The 20217-nt window shown below is 44.0% G+C and overlaps 1 protein-coding gene across 5 annotated transcripts in view; it reads left to right on the top strand.

Moving 5' to 3' along the window:
• Window positions 1-20217, top strand: part of TAF4 (TATA-box binding protein associated factor 4) — a 109300-nt gene that overhangs the window by 55803 nt on the left and 33280 nt on the right. For 4 of the 5 annotated variants that reach the window (XM_084854318.1, XM_084854315.1, XM_084854317.1 and 1 more), the window contains exons 4-9: window positions 6174-6293; window positions 8388-8507; window positions 9304-9426; window positions 10068-10157; window positions 17426-17668; window positions 19510-19657. In XM_084854318.1, the coding sequence (XP_084710444.1) occupies window positions 6174-6293; window positions 8388-8507; window positions 9304-9426; window positions 10068-10157; window positions 17426-17668; window positions 19510-19657 (844 nt within the window). The remainder of the gene's footprint in view (window positions 1-6173; window positions 6294-8387; window positions 8508-9303; window positions 9427-10067; window positions 10158-17425; window positions 17669-19509; window positions 19658-20217) is intronic. The other variant, XM_084854316.1, reaches the window with a different exon arrangement.

Here is a 20217-nt window from a genome sequence, read left to right as displayed (position 1 = left end):
CACAGCTGACACCTGAGCCTCCATGGACAGCTGGGAGCCCAAAATTACCCCCAGGCTGCGGACCTGGTCTTTCAAGGGTAACCGTACCCCATTCAATACCAGGTCAACATCCCCCAGCCTCCTCTTGTCTCCCACCAAAAGTACCTCGGTCTTGTCAGGGTTGAGCTTCAGCTTATTCCTCCCCATCCAGCCACTCACCGTCTCCAGACATTTGGACAGGGATTCTACGGCCAACCTTGGTGAAGGTTTGAATGAGAGGTAGAGCTGCGTGTCATCCGCATATTGATGACACTGCACCCCAAACCTCCTGATGATAGCCCCCAGCGGCTTCACATAGATGTTAAATAGCATCAGGGAGAGGATGGAACCCTGTGGCACCCCACAAGTAAGTGGCCACGGGTCCGAAACCTCCTCTCGCAGTGCTACCCTCTGGTACCTGCCGGAGAGGAAGGACCGGAACCACCGCAATACGGTGTCTCCAATGCCCAACCCCTCCAGGCGGTCCAGGAGGATACCGTGGTCAATGGTATCAAAAGCCGCTGAGAGGTCGAGGAGAACAAGGAAGGAGCATTCACCCCTATCCAGAGCCCTCCTCATATCATCCACCAAGGCGACCAAGGCCATTTCTGTCCCATGCCCAAGCCTGAAGCCCGACTGAAATGGGTCTAGATAATCAGTTTCTTCCAAGTGTGCCTTCAACTGCACCGCCACCACCCACTCAATCACCTTGCCCAAAAATGGCAGATTTGAGAATGGGCGAAAGTTGTTCAGAATTTGAGGATCCAAGGAGGGCTTCTTTAAGAGTGGTCTTATCACTGCCTCCTTGAAGGCTGATGGCATCACTCCCTCCTCAAGGGAGGTGTTCACCACTGCCCTGATCCCCTCACCCAGTCTCTCTCTGCAGCCCATAATGAGCCAAGCTGGGCAAGGATCAAGTAAGCAGGTGGTCGGCCGCACAGATGAAAGCACCTTGTCTACTTCATCAGGAGGAAGAAGCTGGAACCGATCCCACAAAACCGGTTTGCCACAGGCCGCCTCTTGCTCACTAACTGTATCCACAGCGTGCAGAGTAACACACCTAATCTGATCAATTTTATCTGCAAAGTTCCTTGCCAAGGCCTCACAGGAGGCCTTAGAATGCTCCAGTGGTTCCGGAGCCACAGGACCGACCAGGCTCCGGACCACTTGGAACAGCCTCCTGGGACAGCACTCTGCAGATGTGATAGAAGCAGCATAATATTCCTGTTTTTGCTGCCTTCACCGCCACGTGATAGGCTGAAGATACAGCTCTAGCCCGTGTCTGATCGTCTTTGGAGCGAGACTTCCGCCACCGGCGCTCTAGCCGTCTCACCTCCTTTTTCAGAGCTCGTAACCGCGGATTGAACCATGGTGCAGTCCGAGCCCTGTTCAGGGGGAGAGGGCATTTCGGAGCCACCTGATCTAATGCCCCAGTGATTGCAGCATTCCAGCCACCCACCAGGGTCTCGACCGAGTGGCCGTTGGCATGCCCCAGAGAATCCCCAAGCGCGTTCAGGAATCCATTTGGATCCATAAGACGCCTGGGGCGGACCATTTTAATGGGTCCTCCACCCCTGCGGAGGGGTTGTGGAACCGAGAAGTCCAACATCACCAGATAGTGATCTGACCATGACAAGGGGGTGGTGGATATACCCCCGACTTCTAGATCACTCCCCGCTTCTCCAGAAACAAACACAAGGTCTAGTGCATGACCGGCTACATGGGTGGGCCCAGTTAGAATATGGTGCAGCTCTCAGGAGGCCATGGTCTCCATGAAGTCCCGAGGTGCCCCTGTGAGGATGGCCTCTGAATGTACGTTGAAGTCCCCCAACACCAATAAGTTAGGAGACTGTACACGCACATCAGAGACCACCTCAAGCACCTCGGCCAGGGAGTCAGTCGTGCAGCGGGGTGGACGGTACACAAGCAGAATCCCCAGACTGCCCTTCAGGCCCAACCTCCAGTACATGCACTCAGCAACCTTGGTCTCCCGGAGTGGGGGTCTGGTGAAGACCAAGGACTCTCGGTAGATAACAGCCACTCCCCCTCCCCGATCCCCAGCCCTCGGCTGCTGTGCATACGAAAATCCAGCTGGACACATGGCTGCAAGGGTTGGAGCAGCAGCCTCGGCCAGCCAAGTCTCCGTAATACATGCCAGGTCTGCACCCTCATCCAGGATCATGTCATGGATGAGGGAGGTTTTCTGGGTAACAGACCTGGCATTGAAGAGCAGCAAACGAAGGCCAGAAGATGGGGTCACGCCTCCCCCAGCCATCCTTTGGCTCTGGACAGGCCCGGAGCAGGGGACAGATATTACACATCTCTCCCTTGTTCCCCTTACCTGGCATGGCCTGCCCCTAACGCTGTGCCAGCGCCTGCCGCCCAGCCTCGGTATGTTCTGGCCCCCAACACTCCCCCCACTGCCTCCATCAGGTGGACACATGCCCCCTCACTCCCGCCTATCAGGCAGGCTACCCACCCCTAAAAACACAACAAAATCCCCCCCCCAAACAAAACAAACAAAACAATTAAAATCCCCTTAAAAATAATGCCAGGCAGGAGTCCACAGGGAAGGCCTGGTGGTGGTGGTGGTGGTGGTGGTGGTGGTGGTGGTGGTGGCGGCGGCGGCGGCGGCGGCGGCGGCGGCGGCGGCTTCTCCTGCAGGCCCTGGCTCTCCCAGGCCACCTCAGCCAGCCAGCTTATGTAGCCCCTCCAGGGAGGGGCAGGTGGAGCAGCACAGCTGGCTCAGTACCTGGGGGCCTGGTCCTGCAGGGACTGGCAGTCTGCCAGGCAGAAGTCTACAGGGAAGGCCTGGTGGTGGTGGTGGCGGCGGCAGCGGCAGCGGTGGTGGTGGTGGCTTCTCCTTCAGGCCCTGGCTCTCCTGCAGGCACCTATTACATGGGTGATGCATGCAACAGTCTATCAATGTGTTTCTTTATTTGTTTTTTTTAAATAAAAAGCAGCCAAAGGAAGCTGCTATCAGGAGGGAATAAATGGGGAGTGGGAGGACAGGAGTTGCTTTACCCTCTCCTCACTGGTTGTGCGTCTGAATTGCACCCCACCCCACCCCACCCCAGCTACTTTTCTACCTGCAGGTGGAAAAAATATATCTCCTTCTCCAGGACAGGTAAAAAAGCAGTTTGGGATGTGTGAATGCAGTTTTGAATGGGAAAATGCCCCAAGGGGAAAGGGTTAATCAGGCTAAAGTCCTTCCCACCCTTTTCTAATGTTGCTAACTTTTAAATTTTTTAAACTCTTTTGTACCGCTGTAAGTTTTTATTGTTTTGTTTGTTTTAGATGTTTTAGATGTTTTTGTAATATTTGTATTTTTATTCTTTTGTAAGTTGTTCTGGGAATTCCAGTTGGCTGTAAAAGGGCAGGGTATAAATTCCATAAATAAATAAATAAATAAGCAAGCGCGCACACACACACACACACATTCATTCCTTTAATTGCACCCTCCCATGGCTGTTTCTAACAGTTGTAGTAGTAGTAGTAGTAATAATAATAATAACACTACCTGTTGGTGACTCTCTATTAATATCTAGTTTGGCCCTGAGCTACTGGATTCTGCACTGGGTGTCATATGGGATATTCTGAGGCAAATTGCAACCATGTAATTTCAGAATCTCTACCCCTTCCTAAACTTCCTATCTGAGTTTACGGCTTGGATCCAACAGTGTGGTTCCACCAGCAGATGGGAAATTATCCCCCCCATCACTTCTAAATTTTAATGTTAGAATATAACAATAATGCAGATGATCAGAGTCAAACTTTTCTCCAATTACATCCTGCATTGGATTCTTTTTAACAAAATGTCCTGCAAAGATCTAAGTTGTCATATTAGTTTTGCAATCAGGATAATTATAAGTCTGTGACATTACGGTGATGCTAGAGGCCTGACTATTATGGACTTGTCCTCTTGTGCATTCATTCACCAGTTTTCCTCTCCCTCGGAAGTTCTTCCTGCTGGCTTTCTTCCCTTCACTTCCTTCCCCCCATTTCTCTAGGCCCCCCACCCCAAGCTTTGGCCTGTTGCCATCTCAATGAAAAAATCAGAGTATTATTTAAAGAAGCAATGACCTTAATCCACCTTCTACAAAGCTGCACAGGACACTGAATTCTGATCCCCTGACCACTGGAATTTCTGCCCCAAAGCTCCCTTTAGATTTTAATGTCCATGTTTTTTGTAATGTTCTGCATGATTGTGCAGGCTATGAATTTGTTTATGTATGAAAGCTTTTCTTTCAATATACAGTCAGGGCCAGAAATACTGGAACAAGGATAATTGTTTTGGCAGTTGGCCTCTGTACACCACCGCATTGAAGTTGAAAGGAAGCATACTCAGATGGGAGCAAAGTCAGGACTTTCAGCTGTAATTCAAGGGGTTTGACAAAAGTGGGGCACTAACCATTCAGGAAGGACAGCCAGTGGCATACACATGCCCCCATCCTTGGTGGCTCATAAGTAATGGAACGAATGGCTGACAAGCAGTTGCATGGCCAGGTGTGGCCTGTTTCCTGGGTACCCCATGACCAATCAAGCAGATCAAAGGCCTGGAGGTGGTTCTGAGTGTTACATTTGCATTTGGTAGCTCTTCACCCGAACCCCCAACATGAGGTCCAAAGAGGTGTCCATGCGAGTGAAGGAGGCCATCATTAGGCTGAAGAAACAAAATAAACCCATCAGAGAGATAGCAAAAACAGTGGGAGTGGCCAACACAACAGTTTGGAACATCCTGAAAAAGAAGGAATTAACTGGCAAGCTCAGCAACAGCAAAAGGCCTGGAAGACCATGGAAGACAACTAAAGTGGATGACTGCAGAATTCTGCTCATGGTGAAGAGGAACCCTTTCACAACATCTAGGCAGGTCAAGAACGCTCTTGCAGAGGTAGGCATGTCATTGTCAACATCTACAGTCAAGAGACGGCTTTATGAATGCAAATACAGAGGCTTCTCAACAAGTTGCAAACCACTGATAATGCTCAAGAACAGAAAGGCCGGATTAGCCTTTGCCAGCAAACACCTCAAAAAGCCTGCCCAGTTCTGGAATAAGATTCTTTGGACTGATGAAACCAATGATGGGAAGAGAAAAGTATGGAGAAGGAAAGGAACAGCTCATGATCCAAAGCATACCACATCATCTGTCAAACATGGCAGAGGCAGTGTTATGGCATGGGCATGTATGGCTACCAGTGGAACCGGGTCACTGGCGTTTATTGATGACCTGACTGCTGATCAAAGCAGCAGGATGAATTCTGAAGTGTACAGGGCTATACTTTCTGCTCAGATTCAGCCAAATGCTGCCAAACTGATAGGACGCTGCTTCATATTGCAGATGGATAATGACCCAAAACATACAGCAAAAGCTACCCAAGGGTTTCTGAAGGCAAAAAAGTGGGATGTTCTTTAGTGGCCAAGTCAGTCCCCTGATCTCAACCCAATAGAGCATGCTTTTGCCTTACTGAAGACAAGACTGAGGGCAGAAAGACCCTGAAGGCAGCTTCAGTAAAGGCCTGACAAAGCATCTCGAAGGAGGAAACTCAGCATTTGGTCATGTCCATGGGTTCCAGACTTCAGGCAGTCATTGACGGCAAAGGATTTTCATCCAGGTATTAAAGTTGATCCTTAAGTTTGAAATGATGTTGGTTTGTTCCATTACTTATGAGCCACCAACGATGTGTGTGTGTGTGTATGCCACTGGCTGTACTTCCTGAATGGTTAGTGCCCCACTTTTGTCAAACCCCTTGAATTAGGGCTGAAAGTCCTGACTTCGCTCCCATCTGGATGTGTTTCCTTTCAACTTCAATGTGGTGGTGTACAGGGGCCAACTGCCAAAACAGTTATCCTTGTTCCAATATTTCTGGCCCTGACTGTACATGAAAAGTCTGGACCAGATTTCAATCTGTGAGTTGTTGAACAGCACAAAATCATGACTGTGCCAGTCAGGTTGTGGACTTGCTTTGAAGGATGAGGAACCAAAGAAAGGATGAGAAATTAAATTTAAGCCAAGTTTCATAAAGTTACTTTTTTTTTTTCTCCTTCTTGATTATTTTGTGCTTGCAACTTTCTTAGAATGCTGGATTAAGCTGAACAACTTTACTTATCTGTATGTAGCTGCTTCTCTGTGACTGTACCTGGGATTCTTTTTGCAGGCTCCTGGAACGCCTATAATTGCTCGGCAGGTGGCACCGACCACTATAATCAAGCAAGTGTCTCAGGCACAGACAACTGTACAACCCACAACAACGTTACAGAGGCCGCCTGTAGTTCAGGTGAGTTTATGAAAACCGGCATGTATACATACTTTCTAATGCTAAAGTGGGCAATTAGAGGAGTACCAAATTGCAGCCTTCATTTTTATGGGAATGGCAGATGGAGATGCAAGACAACTAGACATGTCATCCTCAGCTGTGAACCATCTGTTTTCCAGCACAATCCATGCATCTTTATTCAGAAGTAAATCTCACTGATTTGAAAGGGGCATTCTCCAAAGTATGTGTGTGGGCCTCACTGAACATTATGGGGCTTTTCTTCTGAGTAAACATGCATAGGACTGCACTTCACCTTCCTTAAAATAGGCTACATTAGAGCGGTGGCTTCACAAGAGTGTTCATGGGAAAGTTTGGTATCTTGGAAGTTTGACGGTGGTAGCTTGACAAGACAATTGGTAATGGTGGATTAGCTTCCCTGAAAGACAGTTTGTCTGCCATTAATGATCTTCCCCTACAATGAGCATAAAAAGAGTGTGCTGGATCGGAACAAAGGCCTATCTAGTCCAGCATTCTGGGTAAAATCCAACGTAAGTCCTAATTAGAGTAGACCCACTGAAATGAATGGGACTTAAGCTAGTCATGAAGCTAAGTCATAGTCATGAATTTCATTCATGAAATGAATGGGACTTAAGCTAGTCATGAAGCTAAGTCATAGTCATGAATTTCATTCATGAAATGAATGGGACTTAAGCTCCATGCATCTGATGTTGACTAACTCAAGCCCCGTTCATTTCAGTGGGTCTACTTTAAGTAAGACTTACATTGGATTTTACCCTTTGTTACCACATGGCCAATCAGATGCCCATGGGAACCTCACAAGCAGGTCATAAGCTCAACACCACCCTCCCACCTGTGGTTCCCAACAACTAGTATTAAGAGGCCTACTGCTACTGATATTGGAGGTAATATGCAGCCATCATGACAAATAGCCATTGGTAGCCTTTCTCCATGAATCCTGCCTCAGGACTGTTGGGCCCTTTCTAGAGTGCATTCTTAGATTACATGGGGCAATGGTCAGACACTATGGTCCTGGCTGGCATCGCATGCAAACTGAGGGTGGATCCTAGCCATACCCAGAAACCTCTGCAGTGTATGTAGATATTGTCTGCATCAGACAAATTTATCTGGAAAGGATTTCCTGATGTTAGGACGCTTGAAAGCTATTGAAATATAATAGTGAAAAATACTTTATTTGCGGCCTGTCTCCCTGCCAGCTTTTTGTGCTTTAATGTGGTCATACTCCAGTTATCATGGTGTGTGTTGTAGTAGTTCTGTCACCTCGTTGCAGTAGGTTCGTCATGCACTTTAATCTAGCACGCTCGCTCTCTCTCTCTCTCTCTCTCTATATATATATATATACGCACATGCCTTCCATCTTCTCAGTCCATTTCATGCATCTGATGTTGCAATTGGTTCAGATTAAGCCTTGTGAAATAATCCTTCAGACTTTTGATAGCCATCAGAGAGAAGGAACCAGTGAAGAGGCATCTTTTGTAGTGACTATACTTCTCAATAAGACATTTGAGCCCCCCCCTTGAATTACAGCTTTTAACAACTTAAAACTCATTGGGTTATTCAGTACATTTCCAGTTATACCTGTTATTGGAATTCCTCTTTGACATTCATCGATTGGGTGCTACCGTCTTGCGCTGCTGATGTGAAATGTAAGCAAAAGACCCCTCTGCTCCCGATTAATCTCTTATGCCTGTTCTGTTCATGTGCAGAGTACCCCTATAATAATTGATTGCATAAAAATTGATTCTTAAGAAGCAGGAGTGAGACAGTTTTATGCAACTGCACTAGCTGGACAATAACCCATTGCATCCACATCTTTGTACGGTGTTCTACTGCCTTCTACCTTTTAAGCAAAACACATGCCTTCTCTTATCAAATTCCAGGGTTTTCGGTTTTGAATGTACAGGGCTTTGTGCCACCTGGTGGTCATTTCATTAAACTTCATCACATGGGGTAGCAGAGCAGGAATCTCTTTTTTAGTACACTTTTTAACCCTGTTGTGGAGGTCATGGACATCAATACATTCTCCCTTTGTTTGTAACTCTCTGTATAATCGCCAAATATCTGTGTATGTTGCAGCCTCAGATTGTTCTGGGTAGCCCTGCACAAACGACAGCATTAGGAACAGCAACTGCTGTGCAGACTGGAACGCCTCAGAGGACAGTGCAAGGAGCCACAGCGACCTCAACTGCGGCCACAGTAAGATCCTGATGACTGTTAGCAGCAAGCCAAAAGCCAAATCTTGCCAGCTCCCCAAGAGAAGAATCCATTAATTGCCATCAAATAAATGTTCAGTATGGGCATACTGATTACTGCACACTGGTACAGTGTTTCGGTCCATGATATACCTTATGAGTATGAAACTGCCTAAGTGAGTTGGTTATGCTGTGATCCTATAAATCTTTGTGGGAATTATGGTAAACATGACTGGGCCGCAAATGCGCTATGTGAAAATAAATAAATAAATAAATACAGGTTCTGCACCAAAGTCACCTAACTTCTGAGACAGGAAAAGCTGAATTTTGTGACCTGTGTAAAGTATGCAAATTGCACTTCGCATATTTTTGCTGATTATAAACAATTCATTCTACTCCTAGAGATGGATGGAGAAGCAAAGAGCTGTGCAGGGCTCTGAAACCTCCCCACCACCCTCCCTCCATAACTACTGGAAAGCTTATTTGGCTACTAAGGGCCCATGCCCGCACACCATAATCTTTGTGGTAATAAGGATCAGAAACAGGATTCATTTAAAAAAGAAAAGGGAAAAAAGGCTAGGATTCTTAGGAAGCTGACTTCCTCTCAATACCACATTATGTGTATGTTTCTGAATATGCACAGAACATTCATAACCCTGATTAAGTACATGTTTGAATGGCAGTGTTGTGAAATGATGGGCTTGACCTGGGTTCTAGAATGCTCAGGCAGAATTCAAATATATTCAATTTTTAAGATCTTTTCCTTTCTCACTTTGCTTTCCTATCTTTCCCTCCAACAGGAAACCATGGAAAATGTGAAGAAATGCAAAAATTTTCTCTCTACGTTAATAAAACTGGCCTCTTCTGGAAAGCAGTCTACAGAGACTGCAGCTAATGTGAAAGAACTAGTCCAGAACTTGCTGGTAAGACAAACACAAGATTGGCTCAGATGACCACCTAAACCAAGGCATAGGTGATTGGGAATGAGCTGTGGCAAACTTCTTCCTTCTCCACTTCCTTTGCACATAAGAGGGGGAGAGTGAAAACTTTCACTTTCACTGTAGAACAAACCACATTTTTGCATTGCATTTTGAATTCAGTGAACTGTGATTTGTTCTCAGCAAAGTTACTTAACAAACCAGGATCTAAAACCATGGTTTAATCTTGGTTTATTTTTAACAATTCAGTTGGAACAAACCACAGTTCCTGGAGTCCAAACATAACATAGAACTGTGATTTATTCTACAGCAAAAGCGAAATGACTCCTCTTCTTACATAAGAAGGAAAGGGGAGAGGGAGCGTGTGAGCTGTGTGATCACAGAAAATAGGAGCAGATCAGATGGATTTTAATATGTGTTTAACTGGACTTGCTAGTAGAGGTGAAGTTCATATTTTTATGTTTGGATTTGTAGCTTCCTTTTGGGAAAATGCCTTAAATAAATGTTAGTCTTTTAATTTATCCAGTGAAATATCATGTTAAGAGATCTAGTGTGCTTAAACAGATGAAGCCTTAATATCCATAGTTCATTATCTAGAGAATCTGAATCTGAAATGTATTCCACAGGATGGGAAAATTGAAGCAGAAGATTTCACCAGCAGGCTGTACCGGGAACTTAATTCTTCACCTCAACCTTACCTTGTGCCTTTCTTGAAGGTAATAATATCCCTTCATTCTTGTTGCATCTCTTGTAGTGATAGGCCCTGCACTTCTCAATAAAGAAGTTGCATACAATGCCATATTAAAAATGGCATTGGATTAGAAGAGTAAACATGACTGACTGACTACTAGAATATAAATTCTTCCCTCTTTCTCTGTTCTCTGTAAGATTTTAGAAGAATCATAGGGAGAATTGGCGATGTAGAAACTGTTCATGGAATATAGCCATAGTAGGGAGCTGTCAGGCTTCCCAATCCCCCCAGCACACATTGTCAGGCAGTCTGACACTGGACACGCAAATCAGTGAGATTTCTTTATTGCAGAAAATCCCACGGCAAAAGCTTAATGGTTACACTCTTCAGAAATCATATAGCTGATGGTCAGTAGCTATAGGCTCTATGTAATTCCAGAACAGAGCAAAGCTAAACACTCCTACTGTGACTGAGATCTTCATCAATGTGGTTTCCCTGTTGCCATCTCCATGGTTCTGAACACAAGGGAAGGGACTCTGGATTCCTGGCTTACCTAACCCAGGCAATCCATACACAGGGTTCCAAACCCCAGACAAGGAATGGGAATGATTCCTGGAATGACCCCTCAGGCAATCAAGGGATACATTCTTGAAAGGCCGAAACAAAACCACACCCATTGAGAGTCCAACTTTGAATCTTTTGTTGATAACTCCAGGCTACATGGTTGAGGCCTGTCAAGATCAGGGGAAGGTAAACCCAGACACGCAGGGAGTTCTGTGCCAGTGCTTTCACATTGGTAACTCCACACTGCCTGCATCCAGGTAGAGGAAAGTCCAAAAGTCGTAGATCAAACCCAGCCTGCCAGTATGCTGAGCTGACAACAAACAAAGACACACAATCCACAGCAAACAAGAGTTGAAGTCTTTGAAATCCTCACAGTACTTTTCATGGCAAGTCTTTAGCAATCCAAAGTTCCAGTTCAGGGAGAGTCCATGTGCAGAGTGCCTCCAACAGCCCAGACAGTGATGGAACCAAACAGAGACAGCTTCGGGTAGAAGACGAGTTGTTCATAGCAAAGGCTCTTTGCCTTTGCATCAGCTTAAAAGGGACAGCGTGACTGTAAGACACCTCCTCCAGATCTCTTGACAGACAAGGGCCTTTAGCCTTTCAGCAAGGCCCCTGTCTAAACAGGGTGTCACTGCTCAGCCCTCCAGCAGTGACGCTTCAACCTGGGCAACCCTTCTGCAAACTCCATCCTTCCTCTGTCAGGTTCTCATGGCCAGCTTCCAGCCTCCCTGCCTGCCAAGGCCAGACCAGCAGGTGGGCAGGCAGTTGGGTGACTCCCCCTGGCTCTGCTCTGAGAACACTGACAGAGATAAGTTCACACAGATTCTGACATTTCAGAGGCTGAATAGGCCCTAAACCCTTAAATAAATAGGCCCTAAACCCTTCCAGGCTACTTCTAGTCCAATCTTGGGTATAACTTACTAGGCCTTGACAGGAGCCTTGTGAAGAATTGTATACATAATATTGAACTATATTGAACCACTCCAGAATCTGTTGAACTGCTCTGGAATCTGTTTAGATGTGGAGCGGTATATAAATATTGTAACTAATTAAAAACAAAAAACTAGGGGCTAGTTCACACAGTTGCTGTCTGGAAATCTTGTACACCAGGTGAGATATTGCAACCTGTGTTGTGAGTGGCATAATGTGTGATGCAGGGTATACACATGTATGTTCACTCTCAACTATCCTTTCCCTAAAAAGAAGGGTGTGTAGTCAAGAATTCTAGGAATTTAGGGTATGCATATATGCCATCTTAGACGTTATACTGAATGTGCAATGTGTGTGTACAGATGCATATAGAAGCTTAATGCAAAACCACATGATGTGATTTCCAGATAGCAGTTCTATGAACAAATCCTAGGAATTATTTATAATTGCAGTGTACTGTTGGGTTTAACTACAGTGCAGTATAATTTCTATTTTTGTTTGATTCCTGCTGAAATTATGTTAAAATCCACAGTATTTCCAGACTATCCTGGGGAATCCACACTAAAAAGATAAAAATGTACACTCATAAGACACTCCTTATCAGACATCAGTGCCTTAAGGTTTCTTGTCGAGCCTGTGCAATCAAGGGTCAGAGACTGTAGATTTTTTTTCTATTTGAGGATGGGTTTTTCCCTGGCTTGAGGTAGATTCCCAAATACATTCTTCATTTTGGGAACTTTGAGAGATATATGCAACTCCAACTTAGCTTTGAGATGCTGGTAATGTAAAGTATTGATTGGAGGTGCAGAGAATAGATAAGTTCAGTGCACTAGATAAGAACTATGCAAAGACCGCGGACCCTAAGATCAGCTTCACTGGTCCTTCCCTGGGAGCCCTCACCAAAGGAAGTGAGGTGGGTGGCTACTAAGAAAAGGGCCTTGTCTGCTGTGGCACCCTGGTTGTGGAATGAGCTTCCCAGAGAAGTTCTCCTGGTGCCTACATTGTGTTTGTTTTGGCGCCAGGTGAAGATTTTTTATTCTTCCAGGCATTTTAGTTTTTCAGTTCATTTTATATCTGGTATTCTAAATTTTCATACTGCTGCTAACTTCTGTTTGATTATTATTTTTATATTGTAGTTTTAAACTGTTACATTGTATTTTATCATGTGTATTTTATTGTCTTGTATTTTATGGTTTTAATTGTTGTGAACCACCTAGAGAGCTTTGGCTATTGGACCATATAAAAATGTAATAAATAGCCATAATGCCCTTTTATACCATGCATTGTACATCAAAAGGTACTCGTTAAATAGTTGTTGGACTATGCACATGGATGCTGTGAAAGCAAGACATTTAATGATGCATGACTTGAGGGAAGTGAGGCAGGGAGGGGGCTGGTTCCCCTCCCCCCCGCCTCATATTACTGGATCCCAATGGAATTGGGAGGACATTCTCTTGGTCATAGTGAGCATGTTCAAGGTGTTTTGGGTATTTGTGTCTCTGTTTGTAGGACAAACAAAACATCTGTCATCATGAAGAATTTTGGATAAATAAATGGATACTGAAACAGTATAGATGGCATATTGGGAGTCTTAATCATGTCTATCACACACTCTTAATATGGCTCTATATAGTTGCCTTTCCCCAGAGTGTGTTGATAATCATGGACATGCCATTGTGATACCTACATGGAACTCAGTAATGAAGGAATTTTTGTGATTCTCATCACAAGGGGGAGCAGAAATTACCATGCTTTGGGAAGGAGGAAATGTGTGACTCTGGCCTAGTTCTCACTGTGGTGGAAAATCTATGTTTCAGCTGTACCACTGCAGACCACAAGTGGAGTTCACATGATTGAATTGCTCCTCCATACCACATTTCCTGCATATAGAAAACTAGCACATCAGGAATAATGATTCAAGCTTAGCTATCTTCCTGTTATGTGCAGGGGTTATTTTTTGTAGGGAGGAGCATTCAGTCTTGTGAGCTTCCACCTGCAGTCTGAAGTAGTACAGCCCAAGAAACAGGTTTGCCTCTCAGTGAGAACTAGGCCTCTATCTTTGAGGCTGTTTAGATGAACAGGGCTCCTGGGACAGCAATCTTTAACCCAGTTGTTCCGAGCTTTTTTGTTGTTGACATGTTCAAGGGGTTAATCAATATTAATAACAATTCAGACTTCTGTAGTGCTGTATAGAGGGATAGGGAAACTCTGGCCCGTGGGCTTGTTAAGGCCTCTGCGGTTCTCCATCTAGTCCAGCTGCTTCTTCCTCTGGCCCTGCCCCTTCTGCTATGGATCAGCAGCTGATCCGAGATAAGTGTTTTCCCCTGCTTTTTAAAAAATGTTTTTCTTTGCAATACAACAATAATTTTAAAAAGAGGGAAAATCATATCATAAAACATACCAAAACACAGTAATCATTAAGATCTCCCTTGATATACGAAAAAGGGGGAAATGCACGCGGCGGTTGAAAGGTTTTAACGCTTCTATTTCGATAATATACATTAATATAAGCACTCCATATATCTAAATAAGCATCCATACTTTGATGGTTGTAGGAGTTATGCCCAAATGTAACAAGACCAGTGAGATCTTCAGTCCACTGAGTGATAGGTAGTGGGTGTTTTTCCTTCCAATCTTGAAGTATAAATCTCTTTGCAACTCTAAGGACTCTCAGTATCCACTTTGCTGTCCAGCTGTTAATCCCCACATCACAGGGATGTAATTTAAAAGCACATGTACATCCACCATTTCAAAAACAAAATTTATACGAGCGATAACTTCCAACCAAAAACAAGCCATTACAGGACAAGCCCACATCGTATGCCTCAATGGGGCGTTATCTTCATTACATTGCCAACATCTAGTTGAGCTAGCCAGCTTCTTCTTAACAAGCCTCTGTGGTGTCCATTATACACAAAACATTATTTTTTGTTGAATCAGTCTCAGTTTTAAATCTACAGAAATAGTATATATGGAATCTAAGGCAACTGTCCATTGATTAGGCTGTATAGAGCATTCCAATTCCTCATTCCATCCATCGCTGACCTTCTGAACATCTACTTTACTGCATTCCAAAAGACTTTTATAAACAGCTATTGTGGGCTTAGTTTTCTGTAAGGAACCAATTAATTCCTTCAGCAGTGCAGGAAGTGCTGAAGCACTCATCACTGATGGCCCGTACATAGACTCTAACAAATGCTGAAGCTGAATGTACTGCCAACTAGCACTAGACGGTAAATGATATCTAATCCACAATACTGAAAATGGTAAAAATCAACCATCCAAACCTATTAGCTGTTCTAAAGTATAAATTCCATTATCAGCCCAACTCCTCCACATAAAAGGTTGTCTCTCTATTTTCAGAACTGGATTCCCCCATAAAGTTAATTTAGCATGAGAATACGGATCAAACTGCAGCTGACGAGCCGTTTAATTCCGAGTCTCTCTTGCTGCTAGTAGTGGAGCTATTCCTTTCTTTTAATATACCTAGATCCTAACACCATCCAGCCAGAAAGGGGAACCAAGTAGTTTGACTCCAAAACCCATGGAGGAATATTAAAAGACAAAATAGTTTTCCAGTCATTAGTGCGGGTTAACGAATAAGCTTTATGATATAAACTAAGATCTGGAAAATTAAATGTGCTCTCTTTAATTGATAACTGCATTTGCAGTGAAAATATGTTTGGGAAATATATAAAGGAATACTATGTAATACATAAATTACCATCGCAAGACATTCACCTGGAGAGAGCAATTCTGTGGCCGCTAGACAGTGTCTAGCGGGCCATAGGATATGGTCTATGCCGGGAACTGACCTTGAAGCCTGTGCTCTGAAGTCGGTTCCCGAAGAACTGACCTCCCCACTCATCCGACTGAAAAGGGGCAGGGTAGGGGGCGTTCCGAGGTGGGGAGAGCGGAGCTGCGTATATGACACATCCTATGTGTCATACGGCAGCTTCCTCTCCCGGCCGGCCCCGCTGCCGCTAGACAGCCGAAAATGGTTGTCTAGCGAAAAAGAGCAAGGCAGGAGAGGCGCAGAGGGAACTATCCCCCCATGTCTCTCCTGCCTTGCTTTGGCTAGGCGGTCGCCTCTAAGGTCGGAGGCGGCCGTCTATCTACTTAGGATTGTGCCCTAAGTATGTTAACCTTACTCCAAGTACTTAAATTAAGTTATGCCCATCTTTCCAAGTCAAGAGATATCTCTCGCAGTAATGCACTTCGAAAATTTCTTTTTTGAGTTGCGCCTTCCACAGCAAAAGGAGCTGCTTGCAGAGGTTAAGTGTGTCATTGAGAATATGAAGAATGGGAAAGCTCTGGGGCCAGATGGTTTGCCTATAGAATGGTATAAGGCACGCTTAGACTTTTTGACTCCTAAACTTTTCTGTCTTTACCATAAGGCTTTTGGATCAGGGACTTTACCCATTTCTTTATATGAGGCTTATATCATCCCTAAATCTGGCAAAGACCATACCTGCTGTGCAAATTATAGGCCAATTTCCTTAATTAATGAGGATGCTAAAATATTAACGACAATTTTGGCTAAAGACTTCAGTGCATGATACAGACATTAGTCCATTCTGATCAAGTGGAATTTATTTCCCCAGAGACAGGGAGCAGATAATTTAAAGCTTGCAGTAAATCTGATTATTTTGAATTCTAAAAGAATGGATTCAGCTGTGATTATTTCACTTGACACTGAGAAAGGGTTTGACAAATTATATTGGCAGTTTATGTTTGACCTGGGAAAAATTTGGATTTCCACAGAAATTTTTAAAATCGATTAGAATTTTATATCTCTCTTCTGTGTCATGAGTGTTGACAAATGCAATTCTTTCAAGATTTTTTTTAGTTTGGAGTGGGGTACAAGGCAGGGCTGTCCTCTGTCTCCTGTGATATTTGATTTGCATTTGGAGCTCTTGGCATGTGCAATTAGGCATAACAGAGATATTTTCTGCTTTGGGTATGAGCAGGTTGAGTATAAAACAGCTTTATACTCAGATGCTTTGTTATTTGTTAGTATGTTAGAGTCTTCTGTACAAAAATTAATAAGATTAATTGATACCATTTACTATTAATTGGTCAAAGTCTGAATTAATGCTTGTAAGTAGTATCAAGATACCCAAACTAGTTACTAATTGGCAATTTAGCTGCTGTCCAGAAGTGATACAGTATCTTGGCACTTAGAGTTATTTTGCAAATGGGTTATACCGAATATAAGTGTTTTTCCCTGCTTAGCCCTGAAAAAGGCTCCCTTTCTCAGTGCTTCGCACTTATGTCCGATCAGCCAATTATCCCCTATTTGAGTAGCTTGCCTATGGCCACCTATTGAGTTCATTGCAGAGGTGAACCAGGATGTCCCTAGTTCAAACCTCACATGAAACATTCCTAGCTACTACACTGCACCCATTCTCATTGCAGTGAATTCGTGATTGAAGTGAGTTGAAAGATAACACAATCAGGGGCTGTTGATTCACCTCTCTTATGAAAAATTGTAGCCAGGTTGTTAACTCAAGGTTGACCCCATGAGTGATTCAACAGAGGAAGGAAAGAAGTATGGCAAATATATCCTGGGTTTCCTTGTTCACCTAGAGATGGATTTCTATCTCCAGATAACAGACTTCAAATAACTTCTGGTTCTTGACTATGTCACTCTTTGTCCCTGTCTAACGGTATGTTTCATGGGACTTCTACATGTTTCAGAAGTCCTATTGGGATGATCAGTGCATATGTATTTTTGTATTTTATTAGCATTTAATACAGAGAAGTATCATGTCAGTTACTCTTTTCTTCTTATAGCGGAGCTTACCGGCCTTGAGACAGCTGACTCCAGACTCGGCGGCTTTCATTCAGCAAAGCCAGCATCAGCAGCCCACAACGCAGCCTACGACTGCTTTAACGGCTATGATGCTGACTGGCTCAGTTCAGCGTACAGCGGGGAAGACCACTGCCACCGTAACAAGTACCTTACAGCAGCCGGTCATCAGTCTAACACAGCCGACGCAAGTTGGGGTTGGCAAGCAAGGGCAGCCTACGCAGGTGGTGTGTAAACCAAAATGAGACTACTGTTGCTTTCTCAGAAAATGGAACCTTTTCCTTCCTAAAGCTAGTCAGTGGTGTGTCTTAAATGTGAAACAGATACCTTATTAGTATTCTATGCATGTTCAGAACCAAAGTAGATGTTACAAACCTGTGTAAGTCACATGACGATGCTCTCTCACCTCAGGAAAAGCATCTTCAAGAGGGGACCATGTGAAGCAGAGAAACAGCTATGTTCCAGAATTGTATTTGAAAGGCGAAAATAGCTGGGGGGCAGCAATTTGGAGTGGAAAAACAACAGATCAGGATTCTGTCCCCTTCTCCCCCGAGCCCCGCCTCCCAAGCCACTTCTCTGCTTCATGTGCCCTCCACCCAAATCTGCTTTTACTGAGAAAAGAAAAGAAAGGCAATCAGGGCTATATTTACACACATTTGCATGTAACATCTAGTTCATTCCTCAGCTATGTGATACAACTTGTGGCCTTATTCTGGCAATAATTCTCTGGTGTTGAAACTGTGGAGTATGCTTACCTTTTACAGCCCCTCTGAAGATGAAATTTAATTTATTGGCAGTACAGGATGAAAATGAAAGGAAGTAGCACTCCATATAGTGCAAAATCAATTTATTGGATTAATTGGCACGCAATGACCACTAGCATAGATGGTTTTTTTTTTTTTTAAAGTTAACCGAGAATATGTTTGTCAGTGGCTATTACCTGTGACAGGTAAGAATAAAACCCATGTTTAGAGGCAGTATACCACTGATTGCCATATGCTAGGGACAAGCAGTAGGGGATGGCCATTGATTGTGGGTTTCCAAGGAGGATGTGGCTGGCCACTAACAGAGACAGAACACTGGACTGAATGAATCACAAGGCAATTGCTATGTGTATGTGTGCTTGTAAGTTGGTAACATTTCCAAAAGGGGCTGTATTCTTATTAAAAGTAAGGCAGTTATTCATTCTTTAATTTGATTTTGAAAGTTTATTAAGGTTGAAACCTTTTGTTTTGACTACCTGAGCTTGCCTGTATCACCTCCCATTCTTTGTTGTTTAAAAAACGAATCTATTTCTCTTCATCAATGAACTGTGGGGGTGGCCAACTCTTGATACTGCAGGGACACTTTTCTTGCAGTAATTCTTATGACCCCCACTGGTGTTCAGCAGCAGCCTTTGCTCATGTTCTGCAAGGGTTTGGGGCTTTGTGGCAAGGTGCACCCATGCCAAAGAGGATGCATTTAAATTATGCATTACAGGGGGAGAGGCTTCTGTTGACTCTTGCCACCAAAATATGGCAGATGGACTTCACGTACTACAAAGGGCTTCATTCTTGAAAAATCTTGAACAGGGCTTCAGTGGTATCATGCAACAAGGTGTCTCTGCAGACCACATGCATCATAAATGCATGTGGGGAATCTACTCAAGGGCTCCATAAAACACATCAGGGATGCCCATGCAACTTGTAGGCCCACCCCCTTTTCACATACTTTGTTTCCCATTAATTTTAAGCTTGATCTCTCCAACTGCATGCTTTAATTTGAGTAACTAGCTGCATGTCTGAAGAGCTCCAAAAACAAAATAGTTTGAAGTGGCCATCCTTAGTCAATCACAGCTACTCTCAATTCCCAGAGGGATAGCCATGTTCATTTGTTGCAGGAAGAACAACAAAGAGTCTTGTGGTGCCTTCAAGACTAACAATTAATCGTTAAGGTGCCACAAGACACTTTGTTGTTTTAGCTACTCTCAAGCGAGTTTGAATGGTGGCTTCCTTATTGGATCTTTTAACAGCCGTCTTATCCTCACCAAATTTAGTAAGATGAGTGTTGTCTCTCCAAATATTTACAGGTTATCCAGCAATCTCAAAAACCAGGCACGTTGATTAGGCCTCCACAGGTGACGTTGACACAGACCCCCATGGTAGCCTTGCGGCCACCACACAACCGTATTATGCTTACTGCTCCTCAACAAATTCAGCTGAACCAACTTCAGACAGGTATGGGGGAAGCCTTATTATGATGATCAGGGATGGGAGAACTTCAAAGATTGGTTTGGCTCATTCCCGTTCTCGTTTGTGACTTGTTTTATCGGTTCGTTCAAATGGGGGAAGTGTGCATTTCTAAGTGTGTTTTTCAAAAGTGCACACTTTTCCTCCATTTTACACTAAGGTGTAAAAGTGAGCATTTTTAAATACAAATCCGGGAGTTTGACAACATTTTTGGAGAATCCGCGCTCGTGTTTGTGGTTGTAAATGGGGCATTTTCAAGTCATTCGCAAACTGAAAAGTAATTCCCAGTCATCCCTGCTTACGACTATGGGACATTTTTTAAAAATACCAAAGCCCCATCTAGTGCCTTGTCATAAAATTGCAGTTGGGAAATAATGTTTGGAGGCAACAGCCCTTCATTGGTCCATGACTAGTTTGGGGAGTGAATTTTTGGGCTGGATTCTTGATGGAGAAAGCTTGCACAGGAAGTGTGTTGCTAACAAAATGGATCTGGAGCTAGCAACAAGCTGTGCACATTCTCTATAGTCTCTTTGAGCAAGGATAACCAG

This window comes from Heloderma suspectum, chromosome 4 (assembly GCF_057233095.1).
Source record: "Heloderma suspectum isolate Gila_16-S chromosome 4, 16-S_ref, whole genome shotgun sequence".
Taxonomy (NCBI): Eukaryota; Metazoa; Chordata; class Lepidosauria; order Squamata; family Helodermatidae; genus Heloderma; species Heloderma suspectum.
This window is presented reverse-complemented; position numbering and strand designations above follow the sequence as displayed.